This window comes from Chironomus tepperi, unplaced genomic scaffold (assembly GCF_022539635.2).
Source record: "Chironomus tepperi strain 1889 unplaced genomic scaffold, CSIRO-AGI_Ctep_v1 contig_217, whole genome shotgun sequence".
Classification (NCBI taxonomy): Eukaryota; Metazoa; Arthropoda; class Insecta; order Diptera; family Chironomidae; genus Chironomus; species Chironomus tepperi.
In genome coordinates this window covers 1,464,619-1,486,770 of record NW_027226339.1, presented here as the reverse complement: position 1 = coordinate 1,486,770, position 22,152 = coordinate 1,464,619, and the positions used below count along the sequence as shown (strand labels likewise).

The window sequence follows — 22,152 nt, the reverse complement described above, 5'->3', positions numbered from 1 at the left end:
TTGACATATTAGAAGCTATTATCTTTGCTACAAATTGATGACTAATTGGAGTTGTAGATGTGATTTGTTATGGTCATAAGCATTAGGAACTTAGAAATTAAAAAAGGTAAACAAAGGTTGGAATTTTTGGCGGGAAATTTCGACTATAAAAGGATCAAAAATTTCGTAAACAAATCATTTTGATTTGAAAGTTCAAGCAATAAACATCGCCAAAAAAAGGTAAGAAATATTCAATTTAAATTAACATTCAACATTCCTTCCAATATTCACAGCAACAATATAAATGGAAAAACAGGTGCTCAGTCAACAATTGACCATTATATGACATATTCGCAAAAATTACATTGTCTACGGCTTCGAAGAAAGGAAAATCAATCTAAATATGACGAAAAAATTTGAATTACGGATTCGCACAGTGAATGCCGTCTCTCAAAAAAGAATTTTGAAACGATATGCTGCCGTTTTTTTCAGGGCTATTGATATGCACTTTCCATTCACACTTTCATTTTATTTCAAAACGATTAATTTATTTATTTATTATTTAGTTTATTGGGTGGCATTGATGGACGCAAAGTGCATTTTATGTTATTACAAAACAACTGTTACTGAATGGCAGGTAAAACAAGATTTTTTTTTTTGCAAAATGTAAAGGAATTTAATCATTTCTCTCTACACCCACACATGTAGATGATCATCAGTGCTCCCATTTCTTGAAATAATTGCAATGATAAGCTTGTTGTGCAAAAATGTTGATCTAGTTACATAGATTATGAAAAATTTACTCAAAAGTATTACAAAATAATTCAACAAATAATCACGGGCGAATGAAATAATTGAAAAAATGCGAAAAATTTCTAATCAGTTTGAAGATTCCACGGTAAATATTTATGGTAAATACATGCACAATGTAAAGATACCTGTTGAGTTTACCTGTTTCAATGTGTCGATACATAATCGCAAGTGTATTTGTGTGTCTTAAGCATTAATCGAGCCCACGATCGTCTAGAAATGCACAACTTACGTACACAAGCATAAAAGCCGAAGTTTCTTATGAATAAGTATACAGCACTCGTGGATGGAGAGTAAAGGTGTCTTGGAGATTTTGAAAACTTGCTCAGCAACATTTCTCAACTTCATACAGTTCACATTCACAGCTTTAAGCAGCGATTCATTAAAAATCCATTCTTGAGTCAACCTGTGCCGTGTAAAGTCGTGCAATTTTTCACATATCCATATTAAATTTTTCCCATGCAGAGAAAATGAGAAAAATTCCAATGTGGAATGAAAAGTAAAGAAGAAGGAAAATAATAATAATAATAAAAAAAAATTATCAAAGAGCAAAAAAAGAAAGAGGTCGAGTCTGGGAAGTGTAACGAATTTGTGTGTTATTCTCTGTGCAAAAAAATAGATAAAAATTAAGTAAAATAAGGCAAAGAAATTAAGAAAAGAAGTGAAATAAAAAAAAAATTTATATATTGACGTGGTATTAAATTAAGAATCGATTATTATTCGCGGAAAGATCGTGTAGTCAGACATATTTTATACGGTTTTTGTAAATTTTGCAACTAAGGAGCATTTAGTGCGCAAAATTCATCGTCCGAACATAAAAAGAAGATTCTGATATAAAAAAATCTGTTCAAAAAAAAAAAAGTCACACAGAAGAAGAGTTAAAAAGACCTAAAAAAAAGAAGAACTTGAAAGTCTCCATTCTGAAAGCAAAGCAGAAAAGAGAAGAAAAATCATCATTTTTTATATATTATATACATATGCCGTATATCCATATTTATATATAAATGTGAAAAAAATAAAAAAAAAAGCAAAAAAAAAAAGAGTCTCAAGAAACGGGATAAAGCAGCAGCAACAAGCCAAGCAAGCGAGTAAGAAAAAAAGAGGAATAAGAAGGAAAGAACAGAAAAGAATACACGAGAAGAAGGTGGAATAAGAAGACGACGAGAAAAAAAAAAAGTTACATATAGAATAAGAAAAAAGAGATTGTAAGAGAAGTAAAAATGTTAATACAAGTTTAGCCAACTTTAGTTTCTTCTTCGTTCTTTTATGCTTGTGTTAGTGCTGGCCATAATCTTCAACCAAAAAATAAAAAAAAAAAGTTAAGTGAATAGAAAGAAAGTGTGTAAAAGAAGGAATAAAATAAAATAAAAATTCAATTTATTATCGATGAACGTGATCGGAATGTTGGACTTGTGTCATTTGTGTATATGTTGAAAATAAAAGACACATAAAAAAAGAAAAGAGGACTTACATACCATATATATATAAATTGATAGGCTAGATTTATCAATAAAAATAGCTTTGAATAAATATCCAAAGAGAACCTTTGAGTCCCAAATATAAATCTATTAATAAAGCACCATGATGTCAGATTCAACGCCCATTTGTCGTTGTCGTGTGCTATATTTAGGGAGTGCAGTTCCGCGTCAAAGCAAAGATGGATTGCAAGGTATTCAAGAGCCATTGCGTAGTTTGTATCCAATTGAAGGTGCAGGCGAGAATCTTAAAGGAATTGATAGTTGGCTGAGTGTTTGGTCAAATGGAATTTTATTGGAAAATGTTGATGAAAATCGAAAGCAAGTCACAAGATTCTTTCCAATTGAATCGTTACATTATTGTGCAGCCGTACGTCAAGTATTAATTCCAGAACGTGGTAATGCACATCCGGAACCCAAGTTCTTACCACTTGATTCGCCCTTTGCTCGATCACCACGTGCACAACATCCGCCAATTTTTGCGGCCATTTTAAGACGTACGACGGGCATTAAAGTTTTAGAATGTCATACATTTATTTGTAAACGTGAAGCAGCTGCAAATGCTCTAGTCCGATGCTGTTTTCATGCTTATGCTGATAATTCATATGCTAAACAAATTGAAAATGGCAGTACGCCGGGTAGTGTTTATGGAACTTTAGGCGGAAAGTCAACAATGACAAATGGTGAAGTAACAAACGGATGGAGATCACGTGCAGGAAGCACCACTACACTCAACAGTATGGGACGTCATCAAACAAATGGAAATGGAAATGGAATCGATGAATCCTATACTGTTAAAAACAGTAAGTAACAATTCTTACTACATATTAGTACCAGCGCACATCCACAAAGATTTTTATATTCTAGTGCTAATTGGACTAATTATCACTTCTCTTTCATGACATGCTGACTACGTGTGCATATGATATAAAATTGATTTTCTTCTCTCATATAATCATGCAACAGATCTGATTTTTTATAGACATACTTTTTTATGCCATACATGACTACTTTCTGTGTTTCTTACAAAGTTATAACGGAAATCGAAAAAAAAAATTGATTTTATGTCAATATTAAAATTAAATACGCATGAATTACTTAATGTCTGTGACTGCATGTTAATGGAATTATAATGAATTGAACAAGTAAAACGAGATTTAATTAATTTATTTCAATTGATCTTGAGTCGGAAAGTTAAGAAAAAAACAGTGGATATATATCGACTCACAAAAACAATTAGATAATTAATGCCACCCAAAGAAAAACAAAACAATCTGATGAAAAGAACAATTAATGATGCTATTGGGAACGTGCTAGATGCTGTAGATTTAAAAATTTGAATAATTAGAATCTGTGAATGTAGAAATCAGTGTTGTTGTTTTATTAAACTAGATGCTATTTAGCACTCAATTAGACTGAGCTATGATCTGAATGGATTGATGTCATAATTTTTGGACTCTTGATGGATATAATTAGTTTGAGGTTAAGATCTTTGTTTACAATTTGTTTTGATTTGAAATTTTTGAATTTTTCAAATAATTTAGTCGAATTCTAGCTATAGTTTTGATATTTCAAAGGTATATGATCAAGAATTCAGCAAATTAACAGATCCAGTGCCAGATCCAGCATCAAAATTGACTAAAATTGCAAAATTTATCATTTCTCAGTTTTCAACAAACTTTAAATGACTTAAAAATGTGAATTAAACTCAAATTCCAAACTAACTTAAGGCGTAACTTGTACCTAAGTTATAATCACTTCTGATCAGTTCCAAAAAGAAACGTTTTAACTATAAAAATTCGCAACAATGAATTCTTTCAATCCAAAATTTCTTCATTCAATAAATACTTAAAGCTACTTCTATTGAGTATTTAAACACAGACATTACACAGTGATGAAAATTTCGTGAATCATTCATGTTAAAAATGGAAGCAATATCTCAATTCTATAGAGATAAATAAACAACTCAAGAAAAAAGTCTAACAATAATTCAAGCAGTTAGTAAGGTATAATAAATCTATCGAGTACTCAAAACCAAAGTTCAATAAGTAAGAAACTTGAGAGATTTTGCAACAATTGTCATTAAGTCTGTATGACTCACACAATTACTACTTTTCATCGTTCAATAATTATAATACGTATTTACTTCTTAAAAGTATCGAAAAAAAAAAACAACGAAATAAAGAAAAGATCAAATTTTCAAGGGCAAAAGTGCAAAAATAAAAGCTGTTACTGACTGACTGCTTGATGACATCATCACGAAATTTTTTATTCATTTTGCTTCTTGTCTCAATCATCATCATCAAGCGAAATTCAAGTCATGCAAAATATTTTTTTGAAGGGTTTCTAATGAAAAATGGCTTAAATGAATGAAGGGAATTAATTGCATTTGATTGCATCTCGACATGCTATAAAGAACAATAACGAAAGGCATCAAACAATTGCTTGCATCATCCAGCTAATCTCTCATCATTAGAATGTGAATGAAATGAGATTTTTATACAGCAAAAAGCTTTAAATCATTAAAGTCGACTTAAATCGCCATTCTATACAGACATTCTTACTTTTCGTCTCTTATTTACGACTTTGGAATAAATTTTTTTAAATGGAATAAAAATCCATAAAGAAAATAAGCAAATCAAAAGACTTTAATGCGCGCAATGATGATAAGCCATTAAAATCGTTAATTGCTTATTTTGTATTCTTGACAATAAGACTTAAAAGTCATTTAGTGAAGTAATTCGATGAAAAATATTTGAGGAACTTCCCTAGACGTAACCAAAACAATTTCCGATTTCATCACATGATTAGTAGGCAGGAGGATGAGATGATTAAATTAAATAACTTTTTTAAATTGTCGACATGATTAAATCGTAATTTGATCATATTTATACGCGGTTTCCTGTTATGTTCTCATTTTACCATCCATATATGTGTATTTCGCACGCCCAAAAGTGAAAGACATGAAAAAAGTATTTTTTTTTGCAATTACACGCATTTAACAAATCTACGCAATAATTGTGATTATTATGTATGTTGGAATGTTTTAAATGTCCTAATAATGCCTATCGGCTTTAACTATGCTGTTTATGTTAGCTAATAAATATTTATTCCTTCGCTGTATAGTCAATTCTAAGGTGTGTACGCATATATACGAGAGTAAATCACGAAGAGAAATTACATCAATTTATTATGTCTACAATAGAGACATAGGAATGGTTTTTAACTCTTATAGACAATGAGAATGACGTCATTTTCTTAATGCAAAGAATTACTCTCATATAAAAGCAGCTTATGCTGATTGGGTGTTAATTTAGATCTCATTTATTAAAAGATTTCGCTTTTTGGATCAATACTATAATTATTGTGTTTCGTTTATGCTTTCGACACATTTGTTTATCGCTGTAAATGTAGATGTATTTATGCCTATCTGTGCTGTGTAGTTTCAAAGTATTGAGTAGTTGTGGATCGATTAAGTTGAAATTTATCTAGAATTACGTTTATTGATTTTAACCCAAACAGACAGCGGGGAAACTTACCTAAATGGCCGCACTCATGAGCATATATCCTCAGTCAATGTAATTGTACATACTCATGAGCATGTTCGGGCATGTTTTATGTCTGTTCAGGTAGTTCGGCTATTTTTAAAATTTTTACGGTTTTGTAGAATTTGAAAATTTCTGCAAAAACCCTTCAATTTCTACAAAATTCATTTTAAAACCCTACAATTCCTCATTTTTTCAAAATTTAAATATTCGTTGAAATCTTGTTAGGTACATGGACTAAAACAGTGGTGGGTATCCTTTATTTTCTGGAAATCATGGCAACAGTATGCAGTTCTATTTGAGGCTTTCCACCAAGGTTTCCCGCGAAAAATAAGTGGGAGCTTACCACTGAACTAAAGGGTCAGATACTTGGTACTTATATTAGTAATTAGCACTGTTCAATAACTTTAATGCGTTAATATTCCATAATAATTATCATGTGAACTTTAAGGCCTCAAATTGACTTTCAATGCCTTAATTATTTTTCAAGTCCATACATGAGATCTATTCTTCAATTGTTCGTAAAGTACTTACTAAGTACATTGAATAATTTTTCTTGAACATATTGATGATGAAATGCATTTTCCACTCCATTAATTCATAGCATTGAATATGCTTTTTAGCTTTATTTATACTCATGCATTATTGCTCAATTTCCTCAAAAATAAAAGCTTCATAAAATAAGTTATTATCGTGTATTTATAATTGTTTTCCGCATATAATTTCCTCACGATACAATGTGCCAGATTTTTCAGCAACAACAACAATTGTGTTTACTAGAAACTCATGACTGACTGACTGACTGACTAGATGTTGGTGTCTGTTAATAGAAATTGAATTTATTGGATTTCTTTCGGTGATAATTATGTTAAAACTCAGTGATGAAGAAATCTCAATTATTAAGCATTAAATTCGGCTTTTCCACTTTTTATCGTCTATCCAGCATGTTAAAAGAAAAGACAAAAGAAATTAAAGATTAAGCACGAACATGAGAATGAATCATGCTGTATGAACAGCCATATAAATTGGCATAAAAGAAGATTAAAAAATTGTATATCTACATAAGTATGCATGTTGAGAAAACTTCCCGCGTTTATGTGGCTTCTATCGTATGTAAATTGAATACCTGTATGGAATTATAATAAAAAAATCATGCATGTAAATAATCAAGTGAAAGACTCTCAAATATGGGTAAAATTTAGCACAATCATAAAAGGCTAAGTAGAAATAATTGCTTGAATAATCAATTCCTTTATGAATGAAAGTTCTTCGTCAGTTGGAAAAACAGAGTTGTTGATTTAAGTCCGTCCATAGTGGTATGTTGTGACAAATTGCTGTTGCTCGAGCAGACATGGAGCGTATTTTTGAGTTTCCTCACAAAATTGAGCATTGTCGATTGTACTGATTGAATATACTCAAGATCATGCCCATTTAGTTGAGTATGCATTGTTTGTTAGGGTTGTTGACCGTCAAATCGATTAGAAACAGCTATCACGGCATTATCAGAACACTTTGACATTCTGTCGACGATATGGCGTTGGCTTTGTGGCTATGTAGAGCCACTCGGATCCGTGATTGCCTTATTGGTGTCTTTATACCTCCTAAACTTCCTTTAATAGTCTTCTTATATGCTATGGGTGCAGTAGGGTGTGTATCAGGCAAACTACCACTCAATTGGTCTAAAATTGAAGCTTTGTTTTAATGACTGAATTAATTATGGAGTAAATCAGATATCCAGATTAAAATCAGACATTTTAAAATGCCTAACTTAAAGATCTATGACAGATCTTACTGTATATCTCTTAAAAAAGCCTATGACAGATCTGACTATATATCTCTTAAAATAGCCTTCTAGGTCATAGTTTACGTATCACAGATAAATCAGCTTCAGAATATACCAAACCCAAATTAATTCATCAAGATAACAACACTGACTGTCAGCATGGTTGGAATTTTTCGTGTACAAAATATAAAGCTTAAGTAAACAAGAAAATGAGCACGTATGGCTGTAACACAATATATTCATTCATAGCTATATTTTCATTGACAATATCCTACGATGATGCATGTACTGCTGCTTACTTTATTTATATTTATATACTAGATGAATGGGATCATTGAAGGTGGATTTGTTAGTGGTTCTAAAGCTTGGCGCCTTATATAAGCGGAAGCCTATATAAATATTGGATGTTTATTATTTACTTTACATGCTCACATTCTTAATCTTGTATTCCCATGTGTATAACTATATTCTCTTATGTCAAAATATAATTTGATCTACTTCATGTGGTTGTATGTCTGTGTATGACTGTATACGAAATTGTTTAAACAAAGAAATGGAAAGAAATAATAAAAAAAAATTCACAAGCACATTCGTACCACAAAATTACAATAATCAAGGAAATGTTTTAATGCACAGAACGCAAAAAAGCATGAATCATAGCATAGCATTCATGTAGTCAATTCATGCACACAGATCTTTTTTTTATAAGCAGAACGTGCTCATAGCAAAACTGTAAACTAGAATTATTTACTATCTCCATTGCCTTATTTTTTTCAATTTCTGCTTAACCTTTTATGTTGATCTCTTTTTATTGCTTAACAATACATTCTTTTCTAATAGAGATTAAATGTCACAATTTTTATGCCAAACGAATTAGTGTCTTACAAAATGCTTATCATAACGAATTGGCTTAAAACCTTTATGATTCATCTGGATTTATTTTTAGCAGCATTTACCCAAAGGGACGATAATGTCCGCGTTTTGTCTGTCTGTCTGTCCGTCAGTCTGTACATCTGCTACTCAACTATTCCTTCAGTTTAAGCTTTGGTATAGATAGGCGACTGCCAAAAATCCAAATTGATCGATTCGCCGGAAGGTTAATTAAATTAACTTTTTTCAAAAATTCCCTTAAGTTTTCAATCCGCCAGTCGGTCACGAGTGCCCACGTCTAGCAACGACGTCAACAAATTCATGAGAAATTTTTTTTTAATTCATCCATTGTCTCTTTCCGAGTCTATGTCTAGCTTGTGTTTTACAATGAAGCTTTAATGGAATTTCTCACATTTTATATTAAGTATGAATTCTTGATTTAAAATTATGTTTGCTCTTTTTCTTGAATATATTTGACCCTCATTTTGCGTTAAAAGCGCTTAATCTAATTAGTGCATTTTATTACTGAGTTAAAGATATTGAGGAAATGGATGTTGTTCGATTATTACTGTACTTAATATTAATTATGGTTTTTATAACATTGTCTGCAGTTCAAGGTGAATGGTCTGGTTATGATTATTTAAATTGAATAATGATTTTATTAAAATTAAGTCAAAGTCTAGGCTTGTTACTTTACTCATACATCAATACTTGACTGTTGTATAATCGATTGAGTTGTAAATCCCTTAAGCAGCGGTGGGCAATCTTTTTGCGACACACCTTGGTGGTAAGTCTCGACCAAAATCGCACATGGAATACGGTTCATGGCAGTTCTAAAAAAATTTGATCCTTGGGATAGTAAGCCATTTTTGATTCACGGTATACCTTGATGGAAATATAGAACTAAAGCCGTACTCAGCATGTGATTCTCGACATTTCCAAAATATTTCGTCGGCATACTAGTATGCACAGGCTGCCAACACTTACCCTTTCAATATTAATGGAAAAATTTATGCAGTGACGGAACTGAGCATCTTTGCATAATACAATTCAGTTCCCGACTCTGAAAATCCTATTTGAGACAATGAACAATTAAGGAACAAGTCGATGACCTTATAAAACGTGGGAATTATTTAATGTATGCCTTTGACAATGTTCAGATTATGTTGAGTTTTATTCGAGTCTGGTTATTGCTGGGGATTTGCAAAATATGAGTGCAGAGATTCTCAAACTTTTCTGAGAGTGAACACTTTCAATGACGTAATCAATACTACTTACTTACTTCCTTGGCTGGGGCGCACGAGGGCCCATTGCCGCGCGGAAGGAATATCTGAAGACAGTTCTATTCCAATGGTGCAATAGAAAATTGGATTTACATATTCGCTAGATTACTATTCGGGTATAAATGGGAATGTCTTTAAGACAGAGCTCGAAGTGAACTCAAATATTATATGGAGTCTAGTCGACTTTTTCATGTAAAATTGAGGTTGAATTCGAGCTCTACTTTAAGAAATACATAGCTAATATGCCATGCAGTGACATGTCTAATGATAAAACTTGATTAGTGCCTTCTGTGTTTTTGAACATACCCCTAGGGTATTCCGTGAACATTTACTCCTTACCCTAAAACGAGTTTAACTGACGATCCTTAAGTGCAGCCTCAAAACGGCTCTTTGAATACACATTCTTCAATAGTAATTTATATAACTTATTAAACTTGCGATTTAAAAAGCAATAAAAAGTTCAATGACTTTCCAAAAGATTGTATCCAAACTAAATTAAAGCACAATGTGCACTAATAAATTTTTAATAGTCTGCCTAGAGTCACAAACAGCACAAAATAAAAAAATATCAAATCAAAAGTTTCACAGAAATCGGATGCGAAATAAAAAGGAGAAAAAAATGAATGAAAATAATAAAAAAAAAGAAATTTCATTTCCACGATCACGACGTAGCGCACATTTGTAATACAAGAAGGGCTTCTTACAGATTGCAACAACAACAACATTGTAATAAAATTAAGAAAAAAAAATGTTTTCTCTCTCATTAATATGAAATGATATAGATAGAAAGTCATACGACATAATTTTCATTTCATTTTAATTCAACTTTCTGTTTGATGCCTTATTCCCATCCGAAAATGATGAGAAATAGAGTTCAGCATTTGCTGATCAAATTTTTAAAGTGTTAAATGACTAAATGGAAAGTGTTATGTAGTGCAAATCTTCATAATATTCCGATAATTTCAAATATACTCAGCACAACATTAAATTGACAAGAGTGACAGGCGCGTGTCAGATGTGCACAAAATGTATCTGTTGTCTGACTGCTGTATGATTGAGTGAGATATTTACTTAATATACTTAACGATCCATAAAGCTTTTTCTTTCTCATTCAAATATATTCAAATTGGAGCTTAAATGTGGCTTCTATTTATATTTGATGTGTCAAGATCAGTGGAGAGTGATAAAATACACAATAAACACGTTAAATTGTGCATTAAAATTGTACCGAAAATGTGAATGGATTGTTTGGAGAGAAGTAGACTGTATGGAATTACAGAGTTGATGTTTAGCAGAGCTCAAAGTCGACTCTAGTTGACTTTTCCATACAAAATCTGAGTTGACTTCGATCGCTTGTATTTTAGGTGATTAAGGTAGGCAGATTTGTATGTTTTGGGCAATTTAGATGATTTGGTTGCATTTATGCTTAAATTCTTATAGAAATTAAAGCATATTGCGTAAAAAGGTGAGAAAAAGTGTCCATAGTCAGGCGTAACTCTGACTTCGAGTCTGATTTGACCAAATTCTTCTTTATGCTGGAATCACGATGGCTTACGATCACTTTTTGTGACATTTTCAAGTAGAGTGTTATTCTAGGGATTTGGTACAGTTATTTACCAATATACAGTTAGTTCAGGTAAAGAATTTGATTAAAATTTTCACTGAATTATTAAAGCAAGAGTCTCTGGATGTTTCAACATCCTCTGTCAATACAAAAACCAAGACAACACCAAGATCCAAACTCTGCAACATTCACAGACAAAGCGGTGTAACGACGAACAATGTAAAAATGCCGCAAATGAACTCAAAAGCTTTGAACTTTTTACTGTAAATCTTGAAAGTCTGTATCTTAAGTCAAACCAGCTGCAGACATCCATTTCCTATTAGTTCTATCACTTGAGGGTAAGAAAATTGCAATTGGAACTAAATTAATTCACTTTCTACCTCAGTCATTGCTTCCATAAATATTTTTATGTAACGATTTTTTGTGTAAAAAGAAAGCTGGCAATTTTCTAACATGCACATATGTGCACTGTATTATCGAGGAAGTCTGTCTAATTGGAAATGAAGCACAAAAAAATTTTAAATTTCCTAAATTTGACGCTTTAAAGTATGAAAAAAACTTTTACTCACATCGAAAATGGAATGACATGAATTTGTGACATGAAAAATACAGCATAAATACGAGACCAATGACAAAAAAATGTGAAAAAAGGTTGAACGACTTAAACTACAATTTACTTGTTCATTTAATAAACAATTCAGTTAATGTTGCTGACTCGGAGGTTTGTGAATAAACAGGAAAATTTAATTCATTAAATTAAGTTTCACAAAGAATTTTTCTGCAGTCAGTGGAATTTAATTAATAAGACATAAACATTTTTTGTAGGTTTTATGTCTATAAAAGATCTATTTTGGTAGAGATTCGAAGAAGTTATGTTAATTAAGGGAAATTGAATTCTTTTTAAAATTGTGTCTTTTTAAATAGCTCATTTTTCAGCTAGCTTAGGATATCTTCCCTTAATAAAATTGAATCTCTACAAATTATTGACTATAATCTAGTGTAACATTGTAAGCATTGTACGAATCCTTGTCATACTTACTTAATTACTTCGCTGACTGTACATACTAAATGTAATATATGACCTCCCATAGATGTCACTTAAAACTTGCTCTGTCGTTGGCTATCGCTTTTCCTAACGAACAAAAAAACCGCTTTAAGGTGTCGTAGTGGTATTTCTGTACCATGAAAGCATTATATTTGCCTGTTAGGGTTTCCAATTCTCAATTCCAATTGCAATACTATCTCGATTGACAGTTTCTTTGATATGAGTTCTTTGCAATCCTTAAATATTGATAACAATTTTTGTGATGATTGAGAGATGGCTGTCTCTGTTGCGAATCGAACTTACGTTTTCACGAACGAGTTGCACAACTATTCGGTTATCGGCAAACCACTCAGCTGCATACTGTTCGAAACTCAAGATTCCACTTTATTCCGAGAAACTCATGCTGTGATAAAATTACTCATTTCTTTCCTTGAGTTTTAAGCTTCTATGCCGGAGTTCGAAGTAGGCTCAGAATTTGAATGGAAAAGTTGTCTCGACTTCATATAAATTTCTAGCCAATTTCGATGTCTGTTCAGTACTAACTTGTTACTTACCGGAAAGCAAGGAAAGATACAGAGTCTATTTTTCACTGCCTCATACAAAAGCATTAGACATCATTCATGAACCCAAGAATATCCAAAGTAATTTCTAATATAATTTTCACATAATTTGACACACAAAACTCGTCAAGTAATCTAGATAAAAATTAAGATAACCACCACAAATTTCACAGCAAGAACTACTTAGTTCCAATTCGTTCCAATATAATAATCATAACCAAATTTTCCCGGGCAGATAGTAAAAAATTGCTAAACCAAATTTGAGATAATTTACATTCAAATGAGAACTCACATTCATCAAAATTCGATTAGAGAATCAAGATCATTATCCATCATCTCTTCATAATTTACCAGCTACTGACTGTGTCGATTTCTTCTCATACATGTCTAATAATTTTGAAAAGCAACACACGTATCTTGTAATAATGAATATGAACAGAATAATGCGGCAATAAAATAATCTATGCACATAAATGAGGCATAAAGTCATGGAACTTTAAAATATGCCACCTGACATACTGCTTGTGATCTTGTTTTGATTTCAAGAAATTAAAGTTAATTATATTCTACACAATTACTGACACTTAACTAATTTTATGTGCCTGATAATTGAGCATTAAAAAAAACTTAGCAGACAGTGAATGCCATGTGCTTTGCTGTACAGCCACATGTCTACATTTATTAAATTAATTATTCCTCCACCGCGTAATTGATTTGTTGTCCTTCACGTCTAAGACGAAATCGTCAAAAAAATAGTTGCTAAATGTTTTGTGCATTAATAGTTAAGCGGGGTATCGAGACATTTGCAAAGTCTATTAAGTTGTCCCACACATCCAAAGAGGCAATTTCGACACATAAATTTTATATTGTAGACATAAAGACATTACTGAAATTAGACAATAGTTAAGTGTAAGTCTTTATGTTTATTTTTATGAACATCATCAAATTTGATTGAGTGACGTGACATCGCATCCAATGCCCACAAAAAATTGATGACAAGTGTGCAGGCTGAATGTTATGAAATTTATTTGTAATATCCAAAAAAATCACGATTCTTTGTTTTGTTGCCATCTTATAATCTATAGGCAGTGGTTGGGAACCTTTTAGTTTTTGTGGCACACCTTGGTAGTGAGCCTCGACTGAAACCGAAGAGGACAAACTTTTTTTTGATGGTTTGTCAAAAATGACAACCACCTCTGCACAGTGGCATGGCCGTGGCAAACAGTTGCAATGCACCTAGTTACAATTTGTATGTCGCGAATACACAAACTTAGTTGATGTGACTAGAAACAGCGAAAAAGCACCCGAATCTGACTAGAAACACACGAATCCGACTAGAACTTCTAGTCTAGCTTCTAGTCTAGAACCACCCGAATCTTGCCCGAATCCGACTAGAGCACCCGAATCCGACTAGAACACAAAGCATTCGTTTCATGGCATTTCCATGCCACACCACACAAGTTGTCCACCACATATCTATAGGCAGATTTCAATTCCTACCCAAAAAAATGCTCGTTGATAATTTCATGCCTCAAATTAAACCCAAACGTGATTTTTTGCTGTCTTCAATTTCAACTAGATTTTTCACACGTCCAATGAAATACCAAAAAGTCTATTTAATTTGTTATGCAACTGACTTTTTTTGTCAGAAGAAATCGAACTTTGAAATTGTTTGTGATCAAGCGCGAATGATAGAATCAAGGTTGACTAATAATAAATGGCTGAATTGAGAGATGAAAAATAAAATAATAGAAAAAAAGGAAAATTATTCGTCAGACAGAGCAGTATTGCAACAGCCTGTTCGTATTCTTATTTCTGACTTTTTTATAAGCCATTGTAATGCTATTTTATTGAACAAACGAACCTTCATGCCGCAACTTATTTTGGTGTACTATTATTACATTTTTTTCATGTGTATTGTTAAGTTGTCCAGTGTGTGCCAATGGAAATGGGAGAATTGTGAGGTATTTGTCTCACTTGATGACTAAAACCATATTTATTAAACCAGTTTGACTTAAAGCCATGTGTTCGCCATCCTTTACTTTCATTGAAATCGCTGCAAAACTGTAATGTAATATACTAAATGCTTATGCAGTTGCCAATTTCTCTGGTATGGCATGGTTCGGTATAATTTCGCTTTTCGAGCAGCTTAGTGGAATCATGCCAAGCAATACTTACTTACTTATTCGAACCATGCTCCGACTTGGAGTCTAGGTTATTACAAAAGGCCTTCCACCTGAATCTATTGCTGATCACTTGAGCAGCCTAATGGAATCATACTAAACAGTGGAATAGAACAATTAGTAAGGTATAGAACAGTGTTGTCCATGGCACACCTTGGTGGTAAACCACATCCGAAACTACACACAACATGCAGTTCATGGCATTTCCAAACAATTTCGGCTGCACACAATTTAGACAACACTGGTATAGAGCCATGCCAAAATCTAAGAAATAGATTCTGAGTTGTTCATTCATCCATCAAGTCAGAAATGGAGAATCGTGTTCTAAATGGCTCTTAGAGTTCCGCGAATCTTTGACTGCTTTAGTTATCGACCTCTAAATGATTGATCTTGCATCTATTAAGTTCTTATGGAATCCGGACAAATCTCAATATAGTTCAATTTGCAACAGAATTTCTAGAAATTCCATGCTTGATCTTTGAAAAAAATGTATAGAACATTACCCATTTAGCCTTGTATTTCATTTTAAAGCAAGCATCCACTAGCACACCTCATATAATATACAATTCAAGTTAAAAGTATTTCTATATATATTGTGATTCTGAAGGAAAAACTGAGAATTCCAATAATGGAGTGGCAACTCTCGATCGAGTTGGGAAAAAATACAAGAATCTCAACATTGTTGTTGTTCTCACTGAATATACATTCTTAATGAAAAAAGTATTTTATGACATAAGCACAAAAATTTCAGATGATAATAAAAATAGTTAAGTTAATTATGGAAACTTGCTGTTTCCATGCCAATTTGCATTAACATGCGATTTTTTTGCGCTTAAAATCCTTCTTGCTGTGTTCAAGTTTAACTGCCAGTCGTCATGAAATCGGAAAAAAAATTCTAAAAATTCACAGTCAATGACTAGTAAAAGTCAAGGATTTTTAAGCTTAAATTTGCATTTTGCAAGAACTTAATAAAATTCTTCAGCTATTAGTGTTAGTGCTGCTCATTATTTCTGTGAAACGACTGACATTGTTCTTAAGTATTTTAATGTTCCTCTATATTTTCATTAAAAATGCGTAATTAAGAAAATAGATAAGCATAAGTGGCTTAGTGACGTTGTAAAATGGATATCAATTTAATCTTTGGCTTAAGTAAGCGTTAATAGTATTTTTAAAGCCTCAACTTTATTAATACAAATGGCTTGACAAATTTTTACTTGTCACGATGCCTGATATAGTATCCAAAATAAGCAGTTAATTACTGCCTATAAAGAAATAGTTTGATTTACTAAATGCAATGAATTGGAAACGGATTTAAATGAAAGAGAATTGTGTGGACGGAAGTGGGTAAAGTGTTTGTTGAATGTTTGGTTTTGGAAATGTATAAGATTATATGAGCAGTGCTGAGATTGAATGACAATTAGTCGTCCTTGAAAAAATGTACCTTTTGACTATTCAGATCATTCTGGATCAGAGATTTAATTGAGGCGATTTGCGGTTGACAATTTCTTAATAAGTGAGGGTGCGCCAGACCTCTGCACTCTGTAGACCTACAGTTTAAAATGGGATAAGAACTTCTCCTTTGATGACATTACTACATGTAAGCATACATATCAAGGATTGTAAACCACATTTCAACTCCATGATTTGAAAAAGGACAAATGAAAAGTTTCTCCTGTTGAAGCTCTAACCAATGATCGCAGGGTCGACATTGCATTAGGTACTGAGACTCTTAGTCATTCTGTCAACCTAAGTCATTCTGATTCTTTGGAATAAATTGATAACGATCCATATTTGACTTAAATTGCAATATTATAAATTCGGTCATTATAAGCTCAAAGGAACCTTTGCTAATTTCTCAGAGGGGTACTTCTAAATTAAATCTCTCAATATTTATTATTAAAATCGCACCATTTTATAGCTGGAATTCCACCATCCATAAAGTTCACATTGTGAAAATTCCTAACCTTTTTGTGTTATGTAAATTCCAAGTGTCAATTCATTATGATATAAAACACCTTATAACATACAAGTGAGTCTCATGTATTCATATGCAAATGAACTTGCTTATACATCATTCGATCTGCGTCTCAGTTTTATGATATTTATGGAAGAGAACAAAAAGGTATTCTTAAAAAAAATTTCTCGAAAACTTCACGTTGAGTCTTTCAATAATTCAAGTATTTTCGCATATTTTTAAGCTAAAATCATACTCAATAATATTTAAAGAAGAATCCAACAGTGAATTACAAAACAGAGAATAACAATGTGTGAGGTTTAATAATAATTTTTTACTAAAAATAGAAGAAGAATTTTGTTTGGTACCGTTGTGCTTATTTTGCACAAGTTATAGTCATTAATTTCGATGTTTTCTTGCTTCTGCAGTTCCATAAAATTTCTTTGATTCCTAAAAAGTATTTGTTATAAATTTTTAAAACTCTCAAGTAAGCTAATTGACCAGAAAATAGAAGTAAACTTTGTTATGGAAAGCCACACACTCACCCGAAATAATTTACATCTTACAGGGTGTCACACTATGATAGAATTAGAGAATATTTACATGTAAATCTTAAATGCATGTTTTGTTAATGACATTTAAGACAGGAGCAATAAATTATTTTAATATGATGGTAGTCAATGGAATGTACTTCCAATTTGAGACATTCTCTAAACATGCATGTATATTTCATTAATCTATTTTCATAAATTAGCAAGTTTAATTAACCTAGAAAAACTTTTAATATACAATGGAAATGTGTATTGGTTGACTTCGTCAATTTTGGTATTATAGGCGGCATATTGAGCAGCACATAATTGTATTTTAAAGCTATAATGACGAACTTGTGGGTTTTCTAGGTCACTTTGGGTGATTTCTCTGGTTTTGTTGAAAAATTTGTACTGAATATTCTTATTTGTTGATGTAATACCATTAATCTATTTAAATTTTGTAGTTCTCAGCCGATTGATGCTGTGAATTGTTAATTTTATACAAAGCACTAATTTAAATAACAGTTTTTCAGCAAGATGTAGTAAAAGCAATGTTTACTCTTCGGAATTCTTTAAAAGACTGAAAATCTTGTAATCAAGGGGCAAGTAACTATGATGAAATGAATATTATTTGAATTCAAAATGACCGTTAGAAACAAAATATTCATTTAAAAGCAATTTGCATGCGTTCATAATTGCTTCAAGTTTTAATGACTTTGAAACGTTGCAATAAATCAGTCACTCAAGCATTTTCAAGTTCAATAGATGAAAGGGAAAAATAATCGAAAACTAATAATGTGAATTAATTTTAATTTTACAACTTTCCATTTATCTTACTAATGGCCATAGCATTAGTAGTATTTAAGCATATCATAGTAACCCCAGCGGTCGATGTAATGTGGACTGAATTATATGTGTTTATTGTAAAAATGCTTAATGAAATGTACAATTAGCACTAAAAGTACCGCAACAACCAAAAAAATAAAAATCCATTCAAAGTATGTAGATCAATCGAAAATAAACAGGTGAAATGCAATGATATTTCATTTTCGAAAAATTCATATTAGTGTATGAACAAAAAGAATGTTATATTGGAATGTTGGGCTTAATAACTCGAATTGTTGTCTACCAAGTCTTATTGTGAATATTATGTATACATAATGCTGGAAACACATTACAATTTTATGAATAAAGAAAAAGAAACCAGAATGAAACTGAAAGAAGTAAGCAAAAAAAAAAGTTATGAAGAGTGAGTGGATAAGAGAGTGAGATAGAGAGATAAAATGATGAAAATTAACCGTTAATCTCTGGCCTGAAGTGGACTCATTCAGAGAAGTGAAAAAAATTTCTTGTATGCTTTTCTTTACCATCAACAATCTTTGATGGCAGCCACGTGAAGCACGTTCCAAAAATTTATAATTTGCTTAACATCATCACATTCATTCTGCCTTTTTTTTATGTCATCGTGTGAAAATATTTTTTTCTGCTGCGCCTTTGTAAATATACAAAATAATACAACGGAATGTTTAATGGAAATCGCATAAATATGTAAATAATGTATTGACATTACGAAAAACATGAAAGCTTACTAACAATCTTTGACACTTTTATGTTCTTTATTCCGCTTAATAACTTGTTTTATTGACGTTTTTTGAATTATGGAATATTTTCTAGGATTTATTTAAGATTTTAACGAGCAATTTATTTCTGAATTATGGCTATTTTCAAAGGTATCTTAGTTTCGAAACGCAAATTTTCATATTTTTAAATTTAATTTTTCAAACTTCAAAATTCGAATCTAACATGTTGAAAATTAATTTTCAAAATTTAAATTTTTATTTTCTATTTTAAAAATTTGAATTTTCAACTTCAGATATTTTATTACTCAACATTCAAAATTTGAATTTTTAAATCTCAAAATTTGAATCTTGAACTTTCGGAATTTGAATTTTCTACTTTTGAAATTAAAAATTTTGACTTTTGACATTAAATTTAAAAATTAAACTTTCATCTTTCGAAAATCTGAATTTTCAACTTTTAAATTTTAAATTTCCATTTTTCAAAATTTGAGTTTTCAATTTTCAAAATTTCAATTTACGACTTTCAAAAATTTGAAATTTCAAGTTTTGAACCATGAATTTGTAATTATTGAAATTCATCTTTGAACTTTAAACTTTCAAAATTTGAATTTTTAATCTTCAAAATTCAAATGTTTAACTTTCGAAATTCAAATTTTTATCATTCGAATCTCAAAACTTTTCACTTCCAAAATTCAATATCCGATTATCAAAATAAATTTACATAAATCAAAACAAATGCTAATCAAAAATTTTGTTGTTTATTAAATTATCAAAAGAAATGAAAATCAATTGACCATCACATGCACACCATCTTGTCATTTATACCCAAATTAGAAATAAATTAAATTTTTATTGAGCATATTCCTTTTGTTATGCGATCTTTTGTTGTTGATCATGCAATGGAAGTAAATTTCTATTCACATTTATTATTGATAATCAATGTAATAGTTTCAATTTCATTAACAATTTTACTTCTTTTGTCTATTTCTTTAGTGTATGCTAGTAGCGCAGATTTGGATGTCACAGATGATGGTGAAAGCTCTTTATATAATGGAGATGAGAATCACAAAATTTGGACGGGTTCGCATGAGCAATTAAATGGAGTTAATGGACTACAGAATGGAGAGAATCATTATGACTTTTATTCAAATGGTGTTGTTAATGGAACATCCACTTTAGGTCGTCCAAGTCGTCAACGGCAAATTACTGCACCAATTCCTGTACCGCCACCACCAAAAGAAGAGCTAATAAAAAAGAAGAAGGAAAGTAAAAAGTCATCATCAAAATCAGTCGGAAGTCAAAGTTTATCAGGAACTCTTATAAGACCGCGTCCAATACATCCTGTTGGTCGAGGTCCACCACCACATCCACCTCATATGATGTACGGTCCGCCAAATCCTCATATAATGGGAAATCCAATGGCTCCAATGATGCCAATGCCACATCCACAAATGAATGGACGATTTCATACAATTGGTCATCATAGAGGAAATCCTCCACCACATCAAATGATGCAAATGCCACAAATGCAGCAAATGCAACAGATGCAACAAATGCAACTCATGCTACCACCTCAATATGCGACAATACAGTCAATGAAAGGCAAAAAGAAGAATAAAAAGGATAAAATGATTCCAGTTGCCATGCCAATTGTGCCTCCAATGTTCTATCCACCACCTTCAGCAACAAATCCAAATATGATGCACAGAACGGAATCACCTCAAGGACTAAGCAATAGAAGTAGAAAATTAGCACAATCAACAGCTGCACTCGATGACTCTGGAAATTCAGGTGCTGAATCGCCTTGCGGTACGGGAATTTACAGACGAAAGGGTCATTTAAATGAACGTGCATTTAGTTATTCCATACGTCAAGAGCATCGATCACGTAGTCATGGATCATTGGCCAGTCTCCAATTTAATCCACCAGATATGAAGAAAGAACGTGAAATAATTCAAATGGTATCAGCATTGGATATAAATGATGATTCAACATTAAGACGTAATCGTGAAATGTCAGCTGGTTCAACGGGCACATTTGGAAAGCCACGAAGATAAATTATTATTATTATTGAAAATATCATTTTTAGGGAATGAAGCATAAATAATTATTTAAGGTGTTGACTTTATTGTACGTGAGAGGAATTTTTAGTGTCAAAATTCTTTTGAATAGTCACAAAAAAAAGTCTAAATTTTATGTCCAGAGTTCATAGACATCACAAATGTGTCCATTATGGGATATGTAATAAAATAGATATAATTAAATGAAAGCATAAAATTGGGTAAAAAAGATAAGTAAAATACTTATTTAATAATATATAAAGTTACTGCCTACTTTAATGGCATCATCGACTTTAAAAGTTTAATTTTGTACCATAAAAAATTATATTGAAGCGCGCTATTATTTTAGTCTGAGTAAGCATTGATGGGTTGAGGTTAAAAATTGGAATTAAACATACTTTTTTATGTGAATTGACATGAAATGATCCATCAGCTTAATTATTGTTGTTTTAAGAGTTGACGATTTACACACATGATTAATTGATTGTTACAATTAATTAGTAGATTGACACAATTATATGATATTGTATAAATGTTTATATTTTATTATTATCGTTATTTTCTTTCCAGTAATCAGTTCATTTTAGGTCTTCAGATTGTGGATACTTTGATTTTGTTTTGAGAATTCTAACGAATTTTTTTTCAAATTTAAAATGTCCGTTAAATTTCAAAAGATTAGTTTCATTTCGAGAATTTGTATAAATTTGATTTGAAAGATTCGTTAAATTTCAAAATTTTGTCGTTAAACTTCCGTTAAATGAATTTTTTCAAATTTAAAAAATTCGTTTGATTTCAAAAAATTAGTTTAGTTTTGAGAATTTTAACGTAAAAATTTGATTTGAAAATTTCGTCAAATTTCAAAGTTTTGTCGTTAAATCTTCGTTAAATGTAATTTATCAAATTTGAAAGTTTCGCCTAACCTAAAAATTGA

General features: G+C 31.4%; 1 protein-coding gene across 1 annotated transcript; it reads left to right on the top strand.

Moving 5' to 3' along the window:
* The first annotated feature begins 1,157 nt into the window (after nt 1-1,157).
* LOC139090206 (uncharacterized) lies at nt 1,158-21,815 on the top strand. The gene is made up of 2 exons (XM_070639947.1): nt 1,158-3,067; nt 20,155-21,815. The coding sequence occupies exons 1-2, from the start codon at nt 2,371-2,373 to the stop codon at nt 21,216-21,218; spliced, it is 1,761 nt and encodes a 586-aa protein (XP_070496048.1). The 5' UTR covers nt 1,158-2,370; the 3' UTR covers nt 21,219-21,815.
* Nucleotides 21,816-22,152: the final 337 nt, after the last annotated feature.

Excerpts from the sequence above, each read along its gene's own strand:
- LOC139090206 (XM_070639947.1), top strand. The coding sequence starts at position 2,371 with ATGATGTCAGATTCAACGCCCATTTGTCGTTGTCGTGTGCTATATTTA. Across the intron at positions 3,068-20,154 it reads ATCCTATACTGTTAAAAACA|TGTATGCTAGTAGCGCAGAT; the intron begins GTAAGTAACAAT and ends CTATTTCTTTAG.